Source organism: Cynocephalus volans, chromosome 11, assembly GCF_027409185.1.
Source record: "Cynocephalus volans isolate mCynVol1 chromosome 11, mCynVol1.pri, whole genome shotgun sequence".
NCBI lineage: Eukaryota > Metazoa > Chordata > Mammalia > Dermoptera > Cynocephalidae > Cynocephalus > Cynocephalus volans.
Window position 1 is genome coordinate 110,501,364 of NC_084470.1, and position 20,609 is coordinate 110,521,972.

The window sequence follows — 20,609 nt, forward strand, 5'->3', positions numbered from 1 at the left end:
AAAGATGAAAAAAAGACAGGTTTTCTGTTGTTTTTGCACGTAAATAATCACTTAAACATGCACATTTAAGTGATTTGTGCAAAAACAACAGAAAACCTATCTTACACAAGAAATTCTTTGATCAAAATATTTTTCTTCAAAATGTGTTGCAATTATTCCAGTGTCTTCCACCATCTGATGTTCCAGATGAGAAGTCTGAAGCTTGTCTGGTTTTTTGCCTCCTTAGTTTACCTTTGAAATGTGATAATATTCGATGACATGTCTAAGTTTGGATATATTGTCATTGATTTGGACAAAACTATATTAGTCTATTGAATTTGTGGAGAAAAGCCTTCATTTTGCATAGGGTTTAATGGGGTATTTTATATTCATGATTATTTATTCCATTTATTTTTCAAGTTTAGTTTTTTTCATTCTCTATCATTGATATCTAGAATTATAACTTTCATTGATTTCTTCTTAGTCATTTTCCTCTTCATTATTTAATATTGTATATTTTTAACTCTTCTCGTGTCTGCTTTCAATGTAGAATTAAATTCTGCCGTTGCTCTTTTTATATCTATCACGTTTATTTTTTTTAATTGTGTATTTTAATTGACACATTGTAATTGTACTTATGAGGTACACTCTGATGTTTTGATACATGTATATGTTCTATTATGATCAAATTAGGTTACTTAATGTGTCCATCACCTTATGCATTTATCATTTCTTTGTGGTAAAAATATTCAAAAGCCTTTCTTCTAGGTACTATGTAATATACAAATCTTAAATGTTAACCATAGTCACACTGCTGTGCAATAGAACGCCAGAATTTATTCCTACTATTTAATTGTAATTTTGTACCTGCTGGCCAGCCTTTCCCCGTTTTCCCTTAAAATCCCCCTCCCCTACCCCCCAATCTCTGGCAACCACTGTTCTACTTTCTGTCCTTATAATATCAACTTTTTAAAAAATATATATTTCACATAGGAGTGAGATCATATGTATTTGTCTTCCTGTGCCTGGCTTACTTCACATAACATAATGACCTCCAAGTCCATCCACATTGCCGCAAATGACAGGATTTTATTCTTTTTTATGGATTAATAGTATTCCATTCTGTGTAATATATATATCACAATTTTTTTTATCCATTCATCTGTTGTTGGACACTTAGGTTGATTTCATATCTTGGCTATTGTAAATTGTGCTGCAACAAACATGGGAGTGCAGGTATCTCTTCAACATACTGACTTAATTTCCTTTGGGAATATACCCAGTAGTGGAATTGGTGGTTGCTATGGTTGTTCTATTTTTAATTTTTTGAGGAAACTCCATACTGTTTTCCATAATGGCTGTATTAACTTACACCCCACCAACAGTTTGCAAGTGTTCCCTTTTCTCTACATCCTCGCCGACACTTGTTTTCTTTTGCATTTTTGTAATAGCCGTTCTAACTGGAGTGAGGTGGTGTCTCATTTTGATTTTTATTTCCCTGCTGATTAGTGATGCTGAGCATTTTTTCATATACCTGTTATCCATTTCTATATCTTCTTTTCAGAAATATCTATTAAGGTCCTTTGACCATTTCTCAATTGGATTATTTGTCTTTTTGCTGTTGAGTTGTTTTAATTCCTTATATATTCTTGACATTAACCCCTTGTCAGATAGTTTGCAAGTATTTTCTCCCATTCTGTAAGTTGTCTCTTCATTCTGTTAACAGTTTCCTTTGATGTGCAAAAGCTTTTTAGTTTGATGTAACCCCACTTTTCTATTTTTGCTTTTATTGCTTATGCATTTGAAGTCTTATTATAAAAATTCTTGCCCTGTCTCATGTCGTGGATTATTTTCCCCTAGTTTCGTAGTTTTGGGTTTTACATTTAAATTTTTACTGCATTTTTAATTGATTTTTTATATGGTGAGAGGTGGAGATCTAGTCTAATTTGTCTGCATGTGGGTCTAGTCTCATCCTGCTGCATTTTCCCAGTAACACTGAATGAAGAGCCTATCTTTTCCCCAATATGTATCCGTAGCACCTTTGTCAAAGATCAATTTATTGCATAAATTTATTCCTGGGCTCTCTGTTCTGTTCCATTGATCTATGCATCTGTTTTTATACCAGTACCATACAGTTTTGGTTACAATACCTTTGTAATATAATTTGAAGATAGCTGGAGGTAGTATGATGCCTCCAGCTTTGTTTATTTTTCTCAGGATTGCTTTGGCTATTTGTGGTACTTTTGGTTCCACATAAATTTTAGAGTTGTTTTTTTTTTCTGTTTTAATGAATAATGTCATTGGTGTTTTGACAGGGATAGCATTAAATCTGTAGATCATTTTGGGTAGAATAGCCATTTTAATAATATTAGTTCTTCTGATCCATGAATATGGGCTTTCTTTCCATATGTTTATGTCCTCTTCAATTTCCTTCTTCAAAGTTTTGTACTTTTCATTTTAGAGGTCTTTCACCAAATTGGTTAAGTTTATTCCTAAGTATCTAATTTTTTTGTAGTTATTGTAAAAGGAATTGTTTTCTTGATTTCTTTTTCAAATAGTTTGTTGTTAGTATATAGAAATGCTAATGACTATTGTATGGTGATTTTGTATCCCGCAACTTTACTGAATTTGTTTATTAGTTCTAACAGCTTTTTGGTGAAGCGTTTAGGGGTTTATATGTAAGGTTATGTCATCTGCAAACAGGGACAATTTGACATTCTCCTTTCCAATTTGGTGCCTTTTATTATTTCTCTTATCTAATTGCTTTGCCTAGGACTTACAGTACTATGATGAATACATGTGATGAAAATGGGCATCCTTGTCTTGCTCTTGATCTAAGAGAAAAGCTTTCAGCTTTTCCCCATTCAGTATGATGTTAGCTGTGGGTTTGCCATATATGGCCTTTATTGTATGGAGGTACATAAATTCCACACCTAGTTTGTTAAGAGTTTTTATGGTGAAGTAGTGTTAAATTTTGTCAAATGCTTTTTCTGCATCAATTGAAATGATCATATGGTTTTTGTCTTTCTGTTAATGCAGTGTATCATACTTTTTTAAACATCAATAGAGTATTTATTTATTTACTTATTTTTATTGAAACATAATTGATTGTACATATCTGTGAGGTACAGAGTTGAATATCAATACCTATATGCAATATGTGATGCTCAAATCAAGATAATTAGTATATTCAACATTACAAAATGTAATTATTTTTTGTGCCCCTTTACTAATTTCTTGCTATCCCCCACCCCCTGAAACCTTTCCTTTTCCCACCTCTGGGTAACCTCAATTCTGTTCTCTACATTTGAAAGTTCAACTTATTATTGTGATTGTTTTATCTTTCTTTCTTTTATAAAATAATTATTTATTTGTATTTTTTAGCTCCTAGTTATGAGTGAGGACATGCAATATTTTTCTTTTTCTGCACTTGTCTGATCTCTCTTAACATAATTTTATCTAAGTTCATCCATGTTGCTGCAAGTGGCAGAACTTTATTCTTTTTTATGACAGAGTAATATTGAACACTGTATATATATACTTCATTTTCCTTATCCACTCATGTGTTGATGGACATTTAGGTTGGTCCGAACCTTAGCTATTATAAACAGAGCTGCAATAAACATGGGAGTACAGGTATTCCTTTGATGTGATGAATCCCATTCCTATGGGTATATACCCAGCAGTGGGATTGCTGGACCGTATGGCAGTTCTACCTGTAGTTATCTGAGGAAACTCCATACTGTTTTGCATAATGACTACACTAATTTACAGTCCCACCAAAAGTGTAGGAGGTTTCCCCTTTCTCTGCATCCTTGCCAACATTTGTTATTCTCTGTATTTTTGATGCTAGCTAGTCTAGCTGGGGTGAAATGATATCTCAGTGTGATTTTGATTTACATTTCCCTGAGGCTTAGTGATGTTGAACATTTTTTCATGTGTATGTTGACCATTTGTATGTCTTCCTTTGAGAAATGCCTGTTCAGCTTCTTTGCCCATTTTTAAATTGGGTTACTTGTTTTTTACTGTTAAGTTATTTGAGATCCTTGTATATTCTAAACAATAAACCCTTGTTGGATATATAGTTTGCACATATTTTCTGCCATTCCCATTTCGTAGGTTGTCTTTTTACTCTGTTAATTGTTTCCTTTGCTGTGCAAAGCTTTTTAGCTTCATATAATCCCATTTGTTTATTTTTCCTTTTGTTGCCTGTGCTTGGGGGGTCTTATTCATAAAGACTTTGTCCAGTCTTACTTCCTGAAGTATTTTCCCTTTTCTTTTTAGTAGTTTTATAGTTTCAGGTGTTATATTGAAGTCTTTAATCCATTTTGAGTTGATTTGGTTATATGGGGAGAGGTACAGGTCTAGTTTCATGCTTCTACATATGGATGTCCAGTTTTTCCAGCACCATTTATTGAAGAGGCTCTCCTTTCCCCACTGCATGTTCTTAGTGCCCTTATTGAATATCAGTTGGCTTTAAATATGATTTAAGGGTTGATTTATGGGTTCTCTATTCTATTCCATTGGTCCAAGTGTCTGTTTCTATGCCAGTACCGTGCTGGTTTGGTTACTATAGCTTTGTAGTATTATTTGAAGTCAGGTAGTCTTATGCCTCTGAATTTATTTATTTGTTTGTTTGTTTGTTTGTTTGTTTATGCTCGATTGCTTTGGCTATTCAGGGTCTTTTGCTGTTCCATATGAGCATTAGGATTGTTTTTCTATTACTGTGAAGAATAGCATTGGCATTTTGATGGGGATTGCTTTGAATCTGTAGATTGCTTTGGGTAGTATGGACATTTTCACAATTTTGATTCTTCCAATCCAAGAGCATTGAATGTCTTTCCATGTTTTTTTGTCTTCTTTCATTTCTTCTCGTAGTGATTTGTAGTTCTCTTTTTCGAGATCTTTCAACTCAGTTAAATTGATTCCTAGGTTTTTTGGGGTTTTTTTGATGACTATAGTAAATGGGCTTACTTTCTTGATTTCTTTTTCTGCTTAGACAAAGTCAAATTGTCACTGTTGACAGATGACATGATCCTATATATAGAAAACCCTAAAGACTCTACAAAAGAAATTCTTAGAATTGATAAATAATTTCAGTAAAGTTGCAAGATACCAAATCAACATGCAAAATCAGTAACATTTTAATAAAAATCTGATCTTTTCAATTTTGTTTTTTTTATTTTATTTCTGCTCTGAGCTTTAGTATATTTTTCCTTCTGCCAATTTGGGGTTTAGTTCACTGTTGTTTTTCTAGTTCCTTTAGGTGCATCATTAGTTTGTTTATTAGAAATCTTTCAATCAACCCACACATTTACTGCCATCTTATCTTGAAAAGGCACCAAGCCTATTCACTGGGGAAGGGACTGCCTCTTCAGCAAATGGTGCTGGGATAACTGGATACCCATATGCAGGAGAATGAAACTAGATCCATACCTCTCACCGTATACTAAAATCAACTCAAAATGGATTAAGGATTTAAATATACACCCTGAAACAATAAAACTTCTTAAAGAAAACATAGGAGAAACACTTCAGGAAATAGGACTGGACACAGACTTCATGAATACGACCCCAAAAGCACGGGCAACCAAAGGAAAAATAAACAAATGGGATTATATCAAACTAAAAAGCTTCTGCACAGCAAAAGAAACCATTAACAGAGTTAAAAGACAACCAACAGAGTGGGAGGAAATATTTGCAAAATATACATCAGACAAAGGATTAATATCCAGAATATATAAGGAACTCAAACAACTTTACAAGAAGAAAACAAGCAACCCAATTAAAAAATGGGCAAAAGAGCTAAGTAGGCATTTCTCTAAGGAAGATATACAAATGGCCAACAGACATATGAAAAAATGCTCAACATCACTCAGCATCGAGGAAATGCAAATCAAAACCACACTGAGATACCATCTAACCCCAGTTAGGATGGCTAAAATCCAAAAGACTCTGAACGATAAATGCTGGCGAGATTGCGGAGAAAAAGGAACTCTCATACATTGTTGGTGGGACTGCAAATGGTGCAGCCTCTATGGAAAATGGTATGGAGGTTCCTCAAACCATTGCAGATAGATCTACCATATGACCCAGCTATCCCACTGTTGGGAATATACCCAGAGGAATGGAAATAATCAAGTCGAAGGTATACCTGTTCCCCAATGTTCATTGCAGCACTCTTTACAATAGCCAAGAGTTGGAACCAGCCCAAATGCCCATCATCAGATGAGTGGATACGGAAAATGTGGTACATCCACACAATGGAATACTACTCAGCTATAAAAACGAATGAAATACTGCCATTTGCAACAACATGGATGGACCTCGAGAGAATTATATTAAGTGAAACAAGTCAGGCACAGAAAGAGAAATACCACATGTTCTCACTTATTGGTGGGAGCTAAAATTAATATATAAATTCACACACACACACACACACACACACACAAAAAAACGGGGGGGGGGGAAGAAGATATAACAACCACAATTACTGGAAGTTGATACGACAAGCAAACAGAAAGGACATTGTTGGGGGGGAGGGGGGAGGGAGAAGGGAGGGAGGTTTTGGTGATGGGGAGCAATAATCAGCCACAATGTATATCGACAAAATAAAATTTTTTTAAAAAATTTAAAGATTTAATGCATCACAAAAAAAAAAAAATGTTACTTTCAATTAAAAAAAATCTTCTTTTTTTGATGTGGGCATTTGTTGCTATATACTTTCTACTTAGAACTGCTTTTGCTGTATTTGGTTGGTTTTGGTATGATGTGTTTCTGTTCTCATTTGTCTTAAGAAATTTTTAAATTTCCTTTTTAATTCTTTAATTAACCCACTGGTTGTTTAGGAGCGTGTTGTTTAATTTCCATTATTTGTAAAGTTTCCACAGTTTTTCTTGTTTATTTCTAGTTTTATACCATTGTAGTCAGAAAATATACATGATATGATCTGTCTTTTTTAATTTGTGTCGACTTGTTTTGTGGCCTAACATATGATCTATCCTGGAGAATGTTTCATGTGCAGTTGAGAAGAATGTGTATATTGTATCTGCTGGTTAGAATGTTCTGTAAATGTCTATAATGTCCATTTGGCCTATGATGTAGTTTAAGTCAAATGTTTCTTTGATTATTTTCTGTCTTGATGATCTGTCCATTGTTGAAAGCAGGGTGTTGAAGTCCCCTACTATTGAAAGGCAATCTATTTCTCCCTTTAGCTCTAATAATGTTTGCTCTGTATATTTGATTGCTAGGATATTGGGTGGATATATTTTAACAATTTCTATATCCTCTTGTAGAATTGATGGCTTTATCATTATATAATAACCTTCTTTGTCTCTTTTTGCTGATTTTGATTTAAAGTCTATTTTATCTGATATAAGTATTGCTACTCCTGCTTGCTTTTGGTTTTCAGTTGATGGAATATCTTTTTCCAGACCTTCACTTTAAGTATGTTTATCCGTAATGGTTCAATGAGTCTTTTGTAGGCAGCATATTGTTGGGTCTTGTTTTTTTAATCTGTTCAGCTACTCTATATCTTTTCATTTGAGAGTTTAATTCATTTACATTCAGGGTATGTGATAACTTATTCCTGCTATTTGGTTAATTGTTTTCTGCTTGCTTGTAGATCCTTAGTTCTTCTCTAGTTATTTACCTTTGTGGATTGGTGGTTTTCTATGGTGGTAAACCTTGTTTTTGTTTTTGTTTTCATTTTCTCTTTTTCATTTGTATACCTTATGTAATTTTTTTTTGGTATGGTTACCTTGGGGCTAACATAAAGAGTTATATGTAGTTATAATGAACAATTTTAAGGTGATAGTAATTTAATTTGGTGGCATGAAAATACTCTAGACTTCCCCCACACACACATACAAATTATATTTTGTTGCCTTAATTTATGTTATATCTATTGTATTTTCCTTAGCCACTAATTGTGGTTATTGTTGTTTTTGACCATTTTGACTTTAAACTTTCATACTAGAGGATTGAAGTATTTACATAGCACCATTATCTAATTGAGGTGTTCTGAGATTGAATTATAAATTGACCTCTACAGGTAAGTTTTGTACCTTTTTGTGTTTCCATCATAATAATTATCTTTTTTTTTATTTCCTGTCATGGCACTTCCTTAAGCATCTCTTGAAAGGCTGGTCTAGCAGTGATGAATTTCCTCTGCTTTTGCTTGCCTGGGAAGGTCTTTATTTCTCCTTTGTTTCTGAGGGCTAGCTTTGCTAGATAATATATTCTTCACTGACAGTTTTGTTGTTGTTGTTGTCTATCAGGCTTTGAATATATCATCCCATTCTCTCCTGGCCTTCCAGCTTTCTGTCTGCTGACAGTCTAATGGAGATTCCCTTATATGTTACTAGATGCTTTTTTCCTTGCATCTTTTAGTTTTCTCTCTTTATCTTTGACTTTGGACAATTTGATTATGATGTGCCTTGGAGAGGATATTTTTGGGTTGAGTCTAATTGGGTACCATTGAGTTTCCCAGATCTGAATGTCTATATCTCTCCAATACCAGGGAATTTTTCAGCTATTATCCCATTAAATAGGATTTTTGTTCCTTTCTCCATCTGTTCTCCCTCAGGAACACCTATTATTTGAACATTTGTTCACTAAATGATATCCCATGTGTCTCATAGGCTTTCTTCATTCTTTTTCATTCTTATTTCTTTTTTTTCTTTTTTCCTCCAACAGGGCAATTTCATAATATCTGTCTTCAAGTTCAGAAATTCTTTCTTTTGCTTGATTTAGTCTGTTGTTGAAGCTCTCAATTGTATTTTTTATTTCAGTCAGTGAGTTCTTCAGCTCTAAGATTTCTGTTTGGTTCTTTTTTATGATATCTATCTCTTTGTTAAATTTCTTATTCAGATTGTGAATTGCTTTTCTGATTTCACTGAATTGTTTGTCTGTGTTCTCTTGTATCTCATTGAGTTTCCTTAAGATCATTAGTTGAAATTCCTTTACAGGCATTTTGTAACTGTTTTTTTCTTTGGCATCTGTTACTGGAGACTTATTATGTTCTTTTCAGGGTGTCATGTTTCCTTGCTTTTTTGTGTTTCTTGTGTACCTACATTGATATCTGCATATCTAATAGAATAGTTTCTTTTCCCAATTTTATGGAGTACACTACATAGAAATGACTTTTTCTTGTGGTGTCTTATGGTGTCTTATGGTGTCTGTTGGGCATGTTGCACTGGCTTTGGTTTTGTGTGGACCCATTAGTGTTGTCTCTGTGCCATTTCTTATGTTGTAATTCTCTTTAGTAATGTCTGAAAATGTCCAGTAGCCTGGACTGTGAGAGTTTGTGCCAACATTTGTTCTGTTTTGCTGGATCAGGGACACTGGGCTTGTTGCAGAGGTGTGTGCAGGTACAGAGGACCAACCAGTTTTTTGGTAGTCTTTCTGAGGCACAGAGTTGCTGTCTGACTGGCTCTCAGACCAGATGTGGGCTCACAGATCTGAGGTTGTCTCTCCCAGGGGGTGGTGTGCTGCTTGAGCAGCTTTTGGGCTGAAAACAAGTATGCCTAGGTGCAGGGTGGGAGGGTCAAGAGGCTCTGTGAGGGCCTGTCAGAGAAGTGGATACCACCTCCTGTCCAGGAGCTGGCATATGTAGGTGCAGCAGGGCCAGATGGTTCTGTGAAGGGCTTCTGGAGAAAGCAAAGCCACTGTCCAATTTGCTGTCAAGCAGGGAACAGATGTGCACAGGTGCAGCAGGGCCTGGCAGCTTCATGGATGGCCACCAGATGAGCTGTTGAGCCTGAAGCAGGCCTGCAAAGGTGCAGCAGGTCCCAGAAGCTTCATAGAGGCCCACTGGGTGGAAGCATAGCCACTGCCTGGTTCACTGTTAGGCAAGGGGTAAACATGCTGCAGTGCAGCAGGGCCAGCTACTCTGTGGAGGGCCACTAGATCATCTGTTGACTCTGGAGCAAAGCTGCGAGGGTGCAACCAGCATTGGCAGCTCTGTAGAGGCCTGCTGTGGGGAGGCAAAGCCACTACCCAATGCTGCCAGTCAGGAAGCAGGTGCACACTAATGCAGCAGGGCCCAGCAGCTCCATGGAGAACCACTGGATTAACTGTTGAGCCTGGAACAAGCCTGAAAAGGCACAGCAGCTCTGCAGAGGCCTGCTGTGGGGAAGCAAAAATGCTGCATAATCACCGTTGGTCAGGGAGCAGGTGTACACTAGTGCAGCAGGAACCAGAAGCTCTGTGGAGGGCCACTAGGGGCAAGTGAAGCTATCACCAGACTGGCTGTCGGGCTGGCATGGGCACCTGTGGGCTCAGTGAGCCAGCAGATTGTGCAGGACAGGTGCATGTCAATGTGGTAGACCATAGCTTATTGGTGGTTTCCCCTCTAAAAAGTATGCCTTTTCTCCTGCGGGGAAGGAGAGGATGCCATGTGTGTTCAGATGCTGAGGTCTTGGTCTTTCTGTCTGAACAGGACTCCTGGCAGCCAGAACTGTGCTCCTGCTTGCACCTCTGTGAACATGGAAGAGTTAAGGTGGGGCATAAGGGAGGAGGGAGTCAGTTTTCTCTGACTCCTTGGGCAGGACATACTCTTGCTGTGAGTTTGGTTTCAAGATGGCACTGTGCTGTAGCTAGTTAGGCTAAGCTGGGGGTTGCTCTCCCTGGGCTTCAACTATGAGGCCATGCAGCTGCTCAAACTGCCAGCTACTCTCCAAACTGGGTTTGGGGCCTAAGTGGATTGAAGGAGTCTTGTGCCAGAAATTGCTGACATTTGTGGTGGCAGTGGAAACATCTGGGGTTTTTCCAGCCTACCTTCTCTGCCTGACTCTGAGCCAGTCCCCATGGGAAGACAGCAAGGCAGAGGCAGGTGCCTTACTCTGCTCTCTGCAGTGCTGCCCTGTCTTCCTTGCTCCACAAAGATTCTGTCTCCCTTGGTGCTCTGCTGTGTATTTCTTGTCATTCTGTTCAAAATATAGTTGTATATTTGTTGTTTTGGTTTCTTTTTGTTGGGGAGATGAGCACCAGACACCTCTAGTCAGCTCTGTTGCTCCACACCCCCGTCATTGCTTTTCATATTTCTTTGCTTTCCTTTCTTATATAAGGCAGATCCTTTACATTTCTCTCTTCATGTCTGTCTTTTTATGATTCCATGCACCTGTTTCATGGGGGCCTCTTTTTCATAAAAGCATGTTCCTTTAGTTATTTCTGGGAATACCACACAAATGTTTTATAAAACCTCCATCTTATTCTCAGAAAGGTAATATACACAAAAAACTCTGCTTTTGAGGATTCTAGACAATATTTCCCTTATCTTTTGCTATGAAGAGGCCAAGTAACTTATGTTTTCCTTTTTTAAAAAGGAGAGATACATTCAGGCTCAGCTTTTCTCAATAGACAGGGAGGGTGAAATTTACTTGCCTTCTCATTCTGGCTATTTCAATTTTAATAACCTTCCTCTCTCAGAGGTAAAATCAAGGTCATCAGCTTCTAATTTTGTACTGGTCTATTGAACTGAGGATGTATCTTCTGCTTCTTAGACAGTTCACTGACGGTGGAAGAGCCCATTGAAGTTTAAGGACCTTATTTGAACAATGAGAAAGCATGCTCCTCTGCATGTTCTGCTCCTAGAACTTCTCAAGTCATGACCAGGAATACAAAGATATGGGTTTCTACTATTTTTCTGTGTTTTGGACTCTGAACCATAATGTTCAAATGGATGAGGAAAGAAAAGTGTTGAAGCAGATGTCAATGAGAAGCAGAATAGGGCAGAAATGTGGCTCTTGTTACCCAGAGATACCGCCTATTTCTGGTCACAAGAGCCTCTTTACCATGCAGTAAGACATAAACAGTGGAACCAAATCACCATCTTTTCCTATCTTCTTTGGGATAATGGGTTTTGTTTCATTTCAGAGGGGCTGACGTAGGGTGCATAGCTAAGAATGGGCATTTAGTGGGATTTTGTCCAGACACTGACACGTGATCTTTGCTCATCCTGAACTTGTGGTGCTAGTGCCAATATATTTAATGTATCCACATAGGTATATTAGTTGGAACTTGATAGAAGAGCTATTAGGCACATTTAATAACCAAGTAAAACCCATTTATATGGATATAAGTGGAATTTGAAAGCACTTTATTAATATTATATCTTTAGGGCTTGACTTTATAATCAGCCTGCTAACTTAACAAACTAAAATACAACATGAACTTTAAATCGAGTACACTTTCCATTATACTACAGCAGCCACAAGTTAATGAGTAATAATGCTGCAAGCCCCCCAAAAATAGTCCTAATGCCAGAGGGAACTTTCCATTCACAGCACCTGTGGCTTTATTCTACTCGAATGATGTGATCTTTTAGGAAAATAATAAAGGACGTGAATAGCCAGTTCCCACCAATGAATAAATAAAGACCTTGTTATTACACATGCTTACATTTTGTGGCATCAGAGAAAAGAAACATCTCAAACCCTAGAGTTTTCCAAATTAATTGGTAAACCCCTCCTCATGTAAACTCTTTCAACTATACTAGCACACCACACCTTTTTAGCTATTTATGGAGATAAAGTGAAAACAGTACATGCTTAGGAAAACAAAACCAAAACCTAACATTCAGGCAGGGTGGGGGTGGAATGTTGGGATGCAAGACCCCCCAAGACCTTGATGTGAAGGGTCCTGAAAAGAAAGTCATACAGTTCCCAAGCTCCACTACTTTACATGGCCACATGCTGTGGTCTCACACATCAGGGAAATTAAGCTTCAATAGCCATAAAGAAAAATGCCACCTTAACTCCCAGTCCTTGGACGAGTGCTGCTGAACTGCTTTTTTTTTGGGGGGGGGGGTTAAGTATATTTTTTAAAAAATTTTTTTAGTTCATGTTCTCACTCATGACTGGCTTCTAGGATGAAGGAAGGGGCAGAGGGGGGTAGGGATTAAGGGAAGAAGGAGGAATGAAGAAAAGATAGAAGAATACAACAATACATTGAACTTTCAGAAGGAGAGAACAAACCCAAGGATTCTAGAGATGCAGGCGGGCTTGGGAAGTGATAGGTCAGGCAAAGAGCATAAAGAATATCATGATTTGTAAGAACGAATATGCTGGACTGTTTTTGATGCATAATTTGATATATGATTTTAGGAAGCTTGTAAGCCAACATTCCACTCCCACCCTAACACAAACCAAGGTAATAGCTTCTGCTTAAGGTCTTTAAAAATAATATTGACATTAGTAGAGCAGTATACTACTTCCTACCTATGAAAATATGGTTGTTTTTACGTCTTATTTTTAAAGAATCATTGTGGGCAGATAATGAGAAGCAGAGCTTAGGGCAAAGAATGGAGAAATTGGGCGGAAAAGGAGCAAAAAACAATAGACTAGAGTTTGAAAGGATAAGGATTGAGGAAATCATGGATTATATTTGTGAGACAGTGAGTGATTGATTTTGGCATCGTTTAAAAGCTTGTCTACATCACAGAAACACATTTAACTAGGAGAAAAAGATGGGAGCCTTGATAAAATTTTAAATATTATCCTAGGATCCTACTGAGCCAGTCCTTAAGAAGAGCATGCTACAATATATCTAAGCATCCTTCTAGGTACCATTTAGAAAAAAAATTTTAGCTTGTTAAAAAATGCTTCTAGGATCTGTGTCAGGAAATGCCCTGATTTGTATTAGCAGACTTTTCCCTAGGATTATGTTACTTTGGAACAGAAATTGTCCATGTATTATATACATTTATTTTATACTTGTTTTTTCATAAGTATTATATCAAGGTTTTGAAGATTCATTGAATAATTATAAATAGCAAACTTAAAATATTTAAAGGGAATTAAAAAGTTTATGAGAATCTCACAAGGCTCATATTCTGTGTAAGACTCTGCAATTAATTATGGGATGGGGAAAAATCAAATTTATTTAAAAATAAAAACTATTACCACCAGCATCACCACAAAGAAGATTTCTATAGTTTTAACCTTTCTGAAACAAAGGTTTCATAAGCTTCCTCTTTTCCTATTCTAGAAATAGCTAATGATGGTTTATCCTTTGTCTTTTTCCCCTGAGACCCTTTCAGATCAGCCACTTTTACAGTGTCCTGCATTTATTGTTAACAGCTTTTCAAGACCTACAAGGTGATGTTGAATATTACACACTTTTTTGGAGTTCTGCTACCTCAAATGAATCTGTAAAAATCCTCCCAGATGTAAACTCCCATGTCATTGGCCACTTAAATCCAAACACAGAGTATCGGATTTTTATCTCTGTCTTCAATGGAGTCCACAGCATCAACAGTGCAGTACTGCACGCAACCACTTTCGATGGGGGTGAGTCCAGATTCTAAGGTATATTTGGATTCAGAGATGAGAATGAAATTGATTGATTCTTGCTGGGGTTGAGATCAGTCATCTCTCCATTATAAAATTTCCGGTGTTGGAGGGAAGGGAGTCGGGGCTAAAATGCTTAAGTGCTCACTGTCATCAAGTGGCAGATCAATAAGTGGTCCCACTGAGACAGCAGCTCGAGGCTCTAATAATGGGATATTAGCCCACTTTGTTCCTGTTCTTTTCAGTGTATGCTTATTTTGGAACAGAGTTCACATCAATAAATGGTGGCATTTAGAAACTTTTTTTTTTAAAGATTTGCTCTCAGAAGCAGTATGCTTTTCAAAACGACAGCCAAGCAGAGTGAGGGCCCTCCCTGAGTCACCAGAAATGGCAGGTGGAAGTTCAGTCACTGAGAAAAATTGCCTGTGACTCATTCCTAAGCCAGTCAGCAAGGGGGAGGAAGCAAGAGAAGCAACTTGTGAATCTGAAATGTGTTTGCAATGGTCTTTCTAATCTTTTTGGCTTTATAAAGTCTCATTATAAACATTATAATATCATTACCTCCCAAGCAAGTGTTCCAGGTCATTAGCAGAGCTCTTTACGTGTGGAACCCATTTCCCTTTGTGGTGCCAAAGGTCGGCACCTTTTGTTTATAAGATAGGATGGATCACAAGGACAATTTTTCAACTAGTTAAGATGAGTTCTTATGATAAAAATAGGCCTTTGCATAGTTATTTCTGACGTGCTTGAATAATTGTGTAATTTAACGCTAAGCAAGATTTTTTTCTAATGTTAGATTTCATCATTACCTATGGTAATCAACATTCAAAATCATTTACATAATGACAATATTGCATTATTGCTTCACATTGCTTGAGTTACAAGCTAGTAACATCAAATGATTTTTCACGTTCCACCAGCCTCCATGTATTTGAGTTTCATTTTTTGTTTAAGGAGCAAATTTTCTTTCTCTCCTTCCCTGCCCCCCACCTGGGAGGTGTGGCGTGAAGGGATGGAAAAAAGACAAGTAATAGATATGTGTTAGTGGTGCAGATGGGTGAATAATTTATCAACATATCCCACTGGTCACATAGTATCGAAGATTAGCGCAGCACTGGTGGTATAAAGCATTTTTCCACCAATTCTTATGGTTTCTAACTGAGAGTATAATAAGCCAATCTACAAAGGACTACAGACTGTGATAACTTCATCAGAGAAAAGCAGATAAGCAAGGAACCCTCTGCTAAACCTAAATACTAATCTGCATTTAGTTTAACAAGTGCTTTTTCAGAGACAGCTGGAGTTTATTCAGATTCTTCCTTTAATTCTAGAGCCTCAGGGCATGCTCCCTCCAGAGGTTGTCATCATCAACAGTACAGCTGTACGTGTCATCTGGACATCTCCTTCAAACCCAAATGGTGTTGTCACTGAGTATTCTATCTGTGTAAATAATAAGTTCTACAAGACTGGAATGAATGTGCCCGGGTCATTTATTCTGAGAGACCTGTCTCCCTTCACTATCTATGACATTCAGGTTAGAACATTGTTTTTTTTGATGGTTAAGCTTATGGATATGTTAAATAAAACATGCAGGGTTATGTCTCTAAGTGAATATTTTCTGTCTTGGTTACAGATTATTTATTTGGTGGGGAAGGGGAGAAAGAAGAGGGAAATTGATCAGAATTATTTGCTGTGGGCAAACACGTGAGTCTCTGGAGAGAAGATAATGATTCTATGGGGAACCCTGGTGATGAGGATGGCCCTGAAATTCTCACTGGCAAAATGCGGCTAATCACATATTCTAAATAAATCTTGCCAAGCAGTTCGCCTTTTTCCTGGATCATTTACTAATATCAAAATCACAATCAGGAGGCATAGTGGGGGGATGGGGGAAAAAAATCACAATCAGCCTATCAGTGTGGACATGTTCTTTCTATTCCCATTCCTGCTATTTACTAATTTTAATATCTTCAGGGAATTTACATGACCTCACTTGGTATCAATTTTCTTTCTTCTAAGGGCAATGGAGTAGATGACTTAAAACATTTTATCCACCCCTAGCACTCTGTGATTATAAATGCAACAGTAAAATGTAAATGAAAATTTGACAGACAAAAAATTTTAAATATTTTATCTGAGGATGAAAGAAATATATCCAGTCACTGTTCAACAAATGTTCAATGATCCTCACCTATATGAGAGCAATTGTGTTTCAACTTCTTTGTTCTTAAAACTCTTTGGGATTCTTATTTTGCACCCTGCCCTAGAAAAATATTTATAGACTTATATGACAAAATTTAACACGCAATTTTAGAGAGTTCATTGACCACTTGAAGCCCAGCTCATAGAAATCTGCTGGGTCTATTTACGTTAAAGTAGAAAAAGTATAGAGAATACAGAGGCATGCAAAACAAGAAACTTATCCTCAGAAAAGCAGAACATTATTGGAGAGCTAAAATATAAAATATTACAGAGCCTAATTTGCAAATGAGTGATAAAAACAGTATTTCAGAAGCTCAAAGTTTATAGAGATCTTGCAATTTAGTAAATTTTTAAATAAACGATGTTACTTCTAAAATGTATAAGAACTTCATAAATAATTTTCAGAAGATATTAAGCACAGAAATTTTATTTGACCACAGAAACTTTTCACAGGTTCTCTCCATTTAGTAGTGCTAGCTCAAAATCATTGGACATACAGCTTCATGGATGATGTTAGCACAGGAAGCTGATGGAGGAACTACTGTGCTGTCCTCTTTGGGGCCTGGTGGAGAAACCTTACTGAGTTCTCAAAAGGCAGTTTATTTATTTGCTTTATCAAGGCTCAAAACACAACTTGGGGGTGAGAACACCAGGTGCTGTGCGCGCATGTGCAGCTCAGCTTTCCGACTGTGCAGCGAGAGTTGACGTCCAACAGCGTTCCAGGTGTGTTCTAGAGTGGAAACCTTCTCTCATACCTACTGGTGTGAGTCACTGGTGGCCTGAAGGGAGTACCTCTCCTCAGCAGATGAGGAGACAAAAGACTTGAGTTTTATTGTTAGTAACTAAGATGTTCTTATTCCCGATAATTACATTTATGTGGAGCTCTTCCTAGTCCAGGAATGCTGCACTTGATTTAGCTGTTTCATTTCTGCACATTCAAAAATCAAATTTCAGTGATTTTCTTCATTTAAAATAATCAATTTATTGGCATGCCTAATACTTTAGAGTTAAAGTTCTCTATGCTAACCCTCTCTGTAAAATAGCTATTGACTTTAGAGCAAATAATGCACTCAAGTATATATTCTTTTAATAAATTATTTTATATATCCCTTTTCAAAGAGAATAATAATATCAATTTTCTTGGATTTTATCTCTCTTTAATATAAGTACAGAAATTTTTATATTTGTGTTTTATTCACATGTTATATAATATAGTCGTAGCACCAGATATATGTCCCAAAGGTAGAGACTTGGAATATTAAATTAGTAAGAATGAAAAAAAAATATTGACACATTTCTCTAAAGTCAAAAGAAAAGTTTTCTGGACAAACATTTGAATACACCAAAGTAGTTTAGAGCTTAAAGCTATGTTTAATATTTAGATGAGAAAGCAAAAGGGTACAGTAAAGCCCAAATCAGGTATCCCAAATCTTAACAGTTTGATTATTTTTCTGATTCCTCTGACCCCAATTTACAAACATACATAATAAATTCAGTTGAGTTGTTTCTGAGTTATCTCATTATGCATCATAGAATCAAATATTTTCCAACATGCATAAAGTTTATTGACTGTAATTCTACTACAGCATTATATTTTGAGTTCATCTGCCTTTACGTTATTTCAGGTTTAATTGGACAAACTCAGAGTGGAGGGCCTTGCTAGTGTTTAAGTATCTACTAAATATTACCTCCAAAGACTATACATGTCAATAAATAACTCATACATTATAAACGTATACCTCACCTCTCATTGAGGTGCAGACTGCTCTATGAATAAAACAACATGTCTACTAAATTCAGTGAGAATCACATCTGCCTTTCTTCAAATGCCAATGGAAACATCAGAGAACCACGTCACTTCAAAGCTCAGAATGAGTGCTTGGAATTCACCTGTATCTAGCTTCCCTCCTCCACTTACATATTGGAGGCCGATAGTAAATTAGCACTGGAAAAAGTACAGTTCCTCTTTGGTTTATCCTTTAACTGAGAGCAGAAAGACGCTGCTTGTGGACGTCCCACTAGCCATCCTTCTTTCATTCATTTGTCTTTCCTCCCTCTTGCTGGATGTGCTACTTTTGTGTTGCTAATGCTTCATGAACCCCATTTCTAATCTTTAGTCATTCCACCCTCCTCAGTTGTTATTCAGATTAGGCAGCAGAATTAAGGGGTGAATGATGATTTTCTGCTGTGATAGGTGAAAATACAACTGCAGCTGGAACAAATGGGTGTAAAGTAGCTCAGCCATATTGGAATGCTTCTCTAGACCTCATTTTTCTTCCATTAGACATTAGCATTTAGGCTATTTGTTGCAAAGTGTCAAGACAATCCAGAAGATATCATCATTATGCTACTTGGTTATAGATCTAGAGTGCACTGTACAGTGATATCCTGTTATGCTTGGGCATCTTCCATTCCTTGACTGTGCTCTGAGTAGATTAATGTCTCTTTCTCTTTCTGAATGGTTGGAACCAGAGACACGTCACCAGTCTAACTACCAAATCAATTGTCCTGAACCCAATTCTGCACTCTACTAAGAGCTTATCCCACTGGAGTCAATTAACATCAAAATGAATATTTATTAAACCCCAAGAGGCTATAGAGTACTAGAAGAGATTCATATGAAATGAGATTAAGTGGGATTTAGGCCATTGTCAGTCTGTATTTTGAAAATGGTTGGATTTACTTTTTTCTAAATTAATGTTTACAGGTTGAAGTCTGCACAAAATACTCATGTATAAAAAGCAATGGAACCCAAATCACCACTGTGGAAGATACTCCAAGTGATATACCGGCACCCACAATTCATAACATCACCTCAAGGTACAACATTTTGTGTCAGTTAATCTAAAGAACTCTGATCATAAGCAATGAAAATAAAAATCAAAGATATCCCCTCAGCCAGGACATTCTCATTTAATAAGTTGCTATACGTGTGTAAATCAAATTTTTGATATTATTTTATAGGTTAATCTTCATTGGACATCCAGTAATATTTAAACTTTGATTTCCCTGATTTCCCAGCCTCACTTCCCTAATTTAGTAATTGGTTAACAAATACTTAAATTTGCTAAAGTGTTTCCTTATTTAAATGTGTCCTTTAATGAATCCTTTAGTGAAGCAAAATAAAATTTTAATTGGAATGACTACCTTCTAATTTAAACTCCTTGAAAAACATTTAATTTACATCTATTGGATCACCCTAAAGCTAGAACTATCTGTAAAATAAGTAGGCAGATAATCTTTAAATAACCATTACCAACTTTATCAGAGTTTTGGAAGAATCCTTCATTTTTCTGTATCCTTTTGTTATTGAGAAATGACCATAGTCTGAAAGTGAGTCTCTACAATTCATAATTGGCCGTAATAATAAGAAGAAGAAGACTTAATGTCATTTCCAAAGCCTAAAGTTAGATGATAATTGTTCATCTCTGTACATCAAGTAGAGGCTGGAGAAAGAAATCTGAGTACTCCCATCCGTATCACACTTTTGCCCAAGCCACAGGAATTGCCCTACACTTATGCATGTGCATGTACACACACATACACACACATACACACACACACAGACTTAAATAATCTATTATAAAATGTTTCAATTCTGAAGGATTCCTCATATAACATAACAAAATTTCTAGGTCTTTTTTAAAATCACTTCAAAAATATTTGTACTGATTTTGACAACTAGTGATTAAAATAATTAGAAAAACCCAAGTAATTGGATTCTGAGCTGTTCATGGCAAAAATTCTATCTTGTCTTCTTGAGCATATCTTCTATCAAATGCATGATAGATACTAATCTAATTTTGATGTGCTAATTAATTAATAATTCCCTCAGCAGATTTTCCCCACCTATCCACAAGATTGCCTACTATGCAGGGTGGAAATACTCTAGTGAATGGGCACCAGAGACCGATATTTATTCTTTGGGCAAACACATTTGTAGTTATAGTAACACAGAAGGGAAAAGTAATACAAATGAGTATAAAGCATGATTCTAAATTTGCAAAGTTCCAGCCTACTGTGGGAGACACTCCCCTAAATAAATGTTTATAGAACAATGTGAAAAACTCTGTAATAGAGGTTTACAATGTATAAAAAAGAGCATAAAGAGAAAAATACAAAATTCTACCCAGGATT

At 36.5% G+C, this 20,609-nt stretch overlaps 1 protein-coding gene across 1 annotated transcript in view; it reads left to right on the forward strand.

Moving 5' to 3' along the window:
* USH2A (usherin) overlaps positions 1 to 20,609 on the forward strand; it is a 763,885-nt gene that overhangs the window by 536,794 nt on the left and 206,482 nt on the right. The window contains exons 44-46 of the mRNA XM_063114845.1: positions 14,061 to 14,270; positions 15,602 to 15,804; positions 19,180 to 19,292. Coding sequence (XP_062970915.1) covers positions 14,061 to 14,270; positions 15,602 to 15,804; positions 19,180 to 19,292 — 526 coding nt within the window. The remainder of the gene's footprint in view (positions 1 to 14,060; positions 14,271 to 15,601; positions 15,805 to 19,179; positions 19,293 to 20,609) is intronic.